At 26.3% G+C, this 6,282-nt stretch overlaps 1 protein-coding gene and 1 long non-coding RNA gene across 3 annotated transcripts; one reads left to right on the top strand and one right to left on the bottom strand.

Annotated features, from left to right (window-relative positions):
• Positions 1–309: 309 nt before the first annotated feature.
• On the top strand, positions 310–4,837 carry Alg12 (Alg12 alpha-1,6-mannosyltransferase). Of its 2 annotated transcripts, none has more exons than XM_035876663.2 (8): positions 310–384; positions 1,053–1,185; positions 1,281–1,454; positions 1,531–1,684; positions 2,068–2,212; positions 2,324–2,550; positions 2,625–2,873; positions 2,975–4,837. In XM_035876663.2, the coding sequence occupies exons 3-8, from the start codon at positions 1,406–1,408 to the stop codon at positions 4,689–4,691; spliced, it is 2,541 nt and encodes an 846-aa protein (XP_035732556.1). In that variant the 5' UTR covers positions 310–384; positions 1,053–1,185; positions 1,281–1,405; the 3' UTR covers positions 4,692–4,837. The 2 variants fall into 2 exon arrangements, with proteins under 2 accessions (XP_035732556.1, XP_035732555.1); XM_035876662.2 differs by having other exon boundaries at positions 334–632.
• A 656-nt stretch (positions 4,838–5,493) lies between these two features.
• On the bottom strand, positions 5,494–6,127 carry LOC146872701 (uncharacterized). Its single transcript, XR_014982684.1, has 3 exons — positions 5,992–6,127; positions 5,706–5,840; positions 5,494–5,628 (listed from the first exon to the last, which is right to left on the bottom strand). It is a non-coding gene; the product is annotated as an uncharacterized LOC146872701 (long non-coding RNA).
• Positions 6,128–6,282: the final 155 nt, after the last annotated feature.

Raw genomic sequence — 6,282 nt, 5'->3', positions numbered from 1 at the left:
TATTTGATTAACGAATGAAGAAGAAAAAAAAAAGAAAGAAAATGTTGTACTTTTATACAATTATTATTAATCGTATGTCAAATTTAACGTATCGTTTAAAGAAAAATAAAATTTTTTATCGATACTTTAATCTTTTTTCTTTCTCTCTTTTCTTTTTTTTTTTTTTTTTTTTCTAATTCTTCCTATCCAAAATATGTCTAGAGAGAATATATGTTTATCGACCAACGAAGAATTTCTTCGATCGTATTACTTCCTTGCCAACATATAAATATCATTTCATCTAGGAACAATATTATTCGGCACGTTGGTATTCTTGATTTTTCACAGTTTGGATATAGAAAGTGTTGGAAATAACGAAGCAGACGACGTGGTGCCAGATTTGTCGTAATATAATTTATCATTTTTATCATACTACGATAAAGCCGTACGTCTTTGCAAATTTGATCATGAGCAAAAAAGGATTAATCAAATTTGTTTCGAATCGATCGTAAATGTAGAAGAACAATATGGATCATTTAATTATTTTAGTGGCAACGATACATTTATTGTATTGTCCATTCACGAAAGTCGAAGAAAGCTTTAATCTACAAGCGACACACGACCTCTTGTATCATGGCTTTAATTTGTCTGAGGTAATTCATTAATCGTTAATTATTCATAAAAAAAAAAAAAAATGTTTGAAAAAGAAATAGAATCTTCAACAGTTTTAATTAAATTGGACGAAACTATTTATCTTACTTGACAGGTTGTCGAACACGAACGAATAGATATTACGCAAAAGCTCATGTATTATATTTAGCACGAGATGCGCGTATTTATAATCGTACAATCAGCTGAGACACAGTTGCATTTATGCACCTGTTATTTGAACTACTACACTTCCTTGTTTTATATAAATATAATGATATAATCGTATACACATATGTCGATAATATCAATAACTCGTTTTTTTTTTGTTTAAATAATAATAATATGATACCAATTCATTTTATTATTTATATAGTACCTATTTAAAAAATTTAATAAAATTAATTAAGCTTTTACCTTAACAGTACGATCATCATGAGTTTCCTGGAGTTGTACCGCGTACTTTTCTTGGACCTATTGCGATATCCGGTCTTGCTTATCCCTTTGTGGCAGCTATTAAATATTTTCATATTAATAAATTTCTTGCACAATATATAGGTAAGTTTTTATTAGAAATTATTTTGAGAATTCAAATGTTCCTTGATATATTAATTATAAAATATCTTCTTTTTTTTTTTTTTTTTTTTTTGCAGTAAGAGCTACTTTGAGTTTGCTGGTAATAGGCACTTTGAAATTATATAGAAATGCCTTAGAAAATGTCTTTGGTACTAAATTTACAAACTGGTTTGTGGCTATTACGGTAACGCAGTACCATTTTATGTATTATCTTAGCCGACCTTTGCCTAATATAATGGCCATGCCTCTAGGTAATAATATATTTAATTTTGAGCTATTAAATGATATAATAAAAAAAAAATGTAACTATTTTTTTTTGATTTTTAGTATTGCTGGCGCTATATGGATGGTTAAAACAGAATCATGTTATATTTATTTGGTCGTCAGCTGCAGCCATAATCATATTCAGAGCAGAACTTTCTATTCTTTTGGGACTATTCCTTTTATATGATATAGCCAACCAGAAACTTTCTGTTCCAAGGTATTTACATATTATATTGCGGACCATTGATACCTAGTATGGCTGTAACATTACATACAGAAGTGATTAGAATCATCAAGGGATCTTCTGCAAAACTGCACAGATTTGTAAGCTTTGTTTGCGTATAAAACTTATTACAAAGTATTTGCTTTTTTGTTCAGGGATAGTTAAAAAAGAAAAGAAAAAAAAAAAAAAAATAAAAAAAAATAAAAAAATAAAAAAAAAAAAATAAAAAAAATCTGCAACATACTTTGCGTTTAGACAAATGGAATATTTTATCATATTAAAGTGAAAATTTTTTCGTCCAAATTTATATCTCATCCTTTTTTTGAAAAAAAAAAGAAACCGATATTACAAGAACTGATATAATATTTTATTTTTAGATTACTTAAAATTGCAATACCTGCCGGTATATTATTCCTAGCACTTACTATTGGAATAGACACAATCTTTTGGAAACGTTTATTATGGCCAGAAGGAGAAGTATTTTATTTCAACACCATTCTTAATAAGAGCAGTGAATGGGGTGTATCCTTAAAATTTTCTATTAAAATTAACTATTTTTTCTTTATCTTCTTATTATTCTTTATTATCTAATTTTTTATATTTTAATATAAATATGCCTTGACATATAAATAGACATCTCCATTTTTATGGTACTTTTACTCAGCTCTTCCACGTGGCCTAGCTGTTTCGTATTTTCTAATTCCTTTGGGGATTTTATGGGACCCACGTGTACGTGCATTTACCGTTCCTGCTATAATATTTGTGGTACTATTTTCATTTCTACCACATAAAGAATTAAGATTTATAATATATGTCTTCCCCTTGCTAAATGTTGCAACAGCAGCTGCATGTCATAGAATGTAAGAGTATTTTAATTCTAAATAGAAAATTTAAATTCACTATTTATTATCAATTTTAATTTTATAATTGATAGATGGGAAAATAGAAGAAAATCGCCATGGAATGGAATGTTGTCGCTAATTGTCATTGGTCACTTAGTTTTAAATACCATATTCTCTATGTTTCTCTTATGCATAGCTAGTTGTAACTATCCAGGAGGTTTGGCTATTGCTAGACTGCATAGACTTGAACAAAATTCTTCAGAGTCAGTATATGTACATATCGATAATTTAGCAGCACAAACTGGAGTATCAAGATTTACACAAACTAATTCGTCTTGGAAGTAATAAAATAATAATATCAAATTATTATTTGTTAATTATCAGTATAGCAAAAAGTTAATAATTATAATTACTAATTATTAATATTACAATAATTTTACAGCTACTCAAAACAAGAAGACATAACTGTTAATGATCCAGAAATATTACAATATACACATTTGTTAATAGAAGCCAAAAGCAAATATTCTCCTAATATAAAACCTTATTTAAAAACTCATGAAATCTTGGATTCGATTGATGGCTTTTCACATATAACATTAAATTATAATATGTTACCACCAATTAAAATAAAAACAAAACCAACTATATTCATTATGAAACGAAAAGCTAATATCAAATATGATCCGAATAGAGCTAAAGTTTCCAAGCATTCCACGCGTAATTTATTTCAGAATGATAGTACAATATCAGATACAAGTCTAAATGTAACTAATGATGTCTTAGAAAGTATGGAGCCAATACTTGATGATATTGTTGAATCTTTAGAAGAAATTGGAAAACCATTATCTTCGATTGAAAAACCTTTGATAAAAGCTGAAATCGAATCTATTAAACAAAAAGATATCCAATCTGATGATATATCAAATATATTATCAGATGAAAATAAACAATTTGTTAAAACATCTGCAGATTCATTAGATAATGTTTCAAAAGATATGGATATAATAAATCAAGAAAATGAATTACGAGTCATACCCGCAGTAAAAATTAATATAAAAGATAACTCTGGTATTAATTATCAAAAAATAATAGAGAAGGATGTACATTATGAAAAAGGATCGATAGGAACTAAATTAAAATCTAAAAATGATGCTGTTGGTGCTGTTGAAAATATCAGTAACATAAAAGAAACTGTAAAAAAGAGAATTCAAGAAAAAATTCAAATGAATAATATCAAAAAAGATATAACTAAGGAAAAAGAAAATGTAGATATTACAAGTAAACTTAACGTAAAGATTAAAAAACCAATGAAAATAAAAATGGAATCAACCATATTACCAAAAATTTCAACAAAACAAGATATAAAGGAAAAACAACAAATCATAAGTCAAAGGAAAGATAAAGAAGTTACAATTAATGTAAAAGAGAGTATTAGAAATATTATAGATCAATTTAAAGAATTTGAAAAAGATTTTGCATATGAAGATAATGATTCACAGCAACATAATACTAATTTGAATAGTAATGAATATTCTAGTGAAACAGATGGAACAATAGAAAACGAAGATGCAGAATCATTAAATAATTATCATGCAAATAATCACAACTTGAAAACTGTTAAAGATGCTAAAGAAAGTTTAAAAGAAATAATAGATCAATTCAAACATCTTAAAAGTGAATTAACTTCTGAAGAAGATGATAAATTTGATGAAATAGCAAATAAATATATGAATAAACCAATATCGGAAACATTAATGGACTTTAGTGAAGCTTTAAAAGATTTGATTCAACGTAGAAAAAGAAGTAAAGGGAAATCTACTTTGAACTTAGAAAATAAAAAACAAATTCATATCCAAAATAATATGCCTCGAACATTTCCACAAACAGACACAAATGCTGTGAAAAAAGTAATTCTTAATCAAATCACTGAAAAAGATGAAAAACAGCAAAAAGATGCTACAATAGATATATCAACGATAAGCAACTCTAGAATGAACTTAAACTTAAATAAAGTTTCTAATAAAAACGACCATGTTGTTAATACCAACAGGCAATCTGTAAATTCTCCAAAGTCTATCAATATAGCTATTGATATTAGTAGAGATCAAATATCTAAGGATGATACAAGTAAAACAGATAATGAAAACAGTAGTTGAAGAAATTGAACCTTGTCTAATGAATCATCTTCTTTGAAAAGGAATACCTTAAGAATGATGTAAATATTTTTCCTGTGATATAAAAGAACTTGTATTTTTTAGTTGATACATCTGCTTTACTAATATGGACGATCATGCGCCTCTCATTCCTAAATCCATTACTGATAAATTACAACATATCTTAATGTATTAATAAAGGCTAAATTCTACTGTAACTACATCAATAATAATTTCTGTTCAAAAGAGTAGTTACAAATATATTAGAATTTATTCTAATTTTCATACTTTTTGTTACAAGAATGAGCTATACAATAAAACCATTATGTCAGGTTATTTATGGTATAAACATTTTATCCAAGTGTTCTATCAAGCTCTGTTATAAAGCTTAAATTTAAATAATACAATTGAAATCCTACCGTTTTTTACTTATTTGCATTTAAACATTATATTTATAAAATTTCGTGAAATTCTTTATCTGGTCTATATTATTTATGTCACTTAATATAATGTATAAAAAAAATAATATAATTATATATTCTAATGTTTTACTCTTACTGATTAATATTAGAATAAAATAGTCTCCATATTGGTATTCGCAGAACAACCAAGTGCCTTACGAATTTCTTCCAAAATTTATTACAAGATAGTATATATGAGAAAAAAAGTATGTCTATGTAATATATTGTGTATTAATGTTTTACAACAGTAAAAAGTTTAATAATGTAATGCGTGTATTTTGATCTTATTAGCTAGATAACACTTAAACATATAACTTAAATTTTAATTATTATAAAAGATTAATTTAATCACGTTTAATCAAATCACGTAACGTGTAAATAACCCCAATAATTTCGAGTAGAATTAAAACCAATGTTATATTAAATAAAACCTTATCCCGGAAACCAGCTTTTAAATATGTAGGAATTTCATCATCGCGCTGTTAAAGTAAAATACTTATATAAATTTTTAAAATAGCATTATCGATTAGCAAAGATCATGAATTAAAATATATACCTGCATTCTGGCCTGTTTTAATTTAAATTTTTGAAAACTTTTTGTATCCTTTACAGAAGTAGAAGCAAGGTATGTAGATATACCCAAATATCGATGTTGTAAGGCAAAAATATGTGAAGATTTCATCCATCTATTCTAAATTATTTCGTTAATATATAATATTAATCAATATACACTGATTTCGGTACAAATTTAAAGCATAATTAAAACGATTAAATTTTTTAAATATTGCATACATATGATACTTTTAAATTATATCATGAAGAGACAAAAACTATTCAGATACCTTGAAAATATTTCTTAATAAAATCATTTTGCAATTCTTCTACACCGTAAATTCATGTACAAAATTTTTAAACAAATGAAATCTTCATAAATTATTCTGAAACAAATATTGACAATTTAAAATAGACACGAAATCCTACTTAGCGCCAACAACGATACTAGCGCTATAAACGGCGCGTTATTTGTATTTCAAAAAATTTCGTTACAGCTGTTCATTATCTTTTATTCGAAGTGTATGTGATTTTAGCGATAACTATGAACAAAATATGAACTACGAATACAAACGGAGAAT

Source organism: Vespa mandarinia, chromosome 10 (assembly GCF_050613455.1).
Source record: "Vespa mandarinia isolate Hongniang chromosome 10, ASM5061345v1, whole genome shotgun sequence".
In the NCBI taxonomy this organism is placed as follows: domain Eukaryota; kingdom Metazoa; phylum Arthropoda; class Insecta; order Hymenoptera; family Vespidae; genus Vespa; species Vespa mandarinia.
The sequence above is the reverse complement of the archived record's forward strand: the minus strand, read 5'-3'. Positions and strand labels throughout refer to the sequence as shown.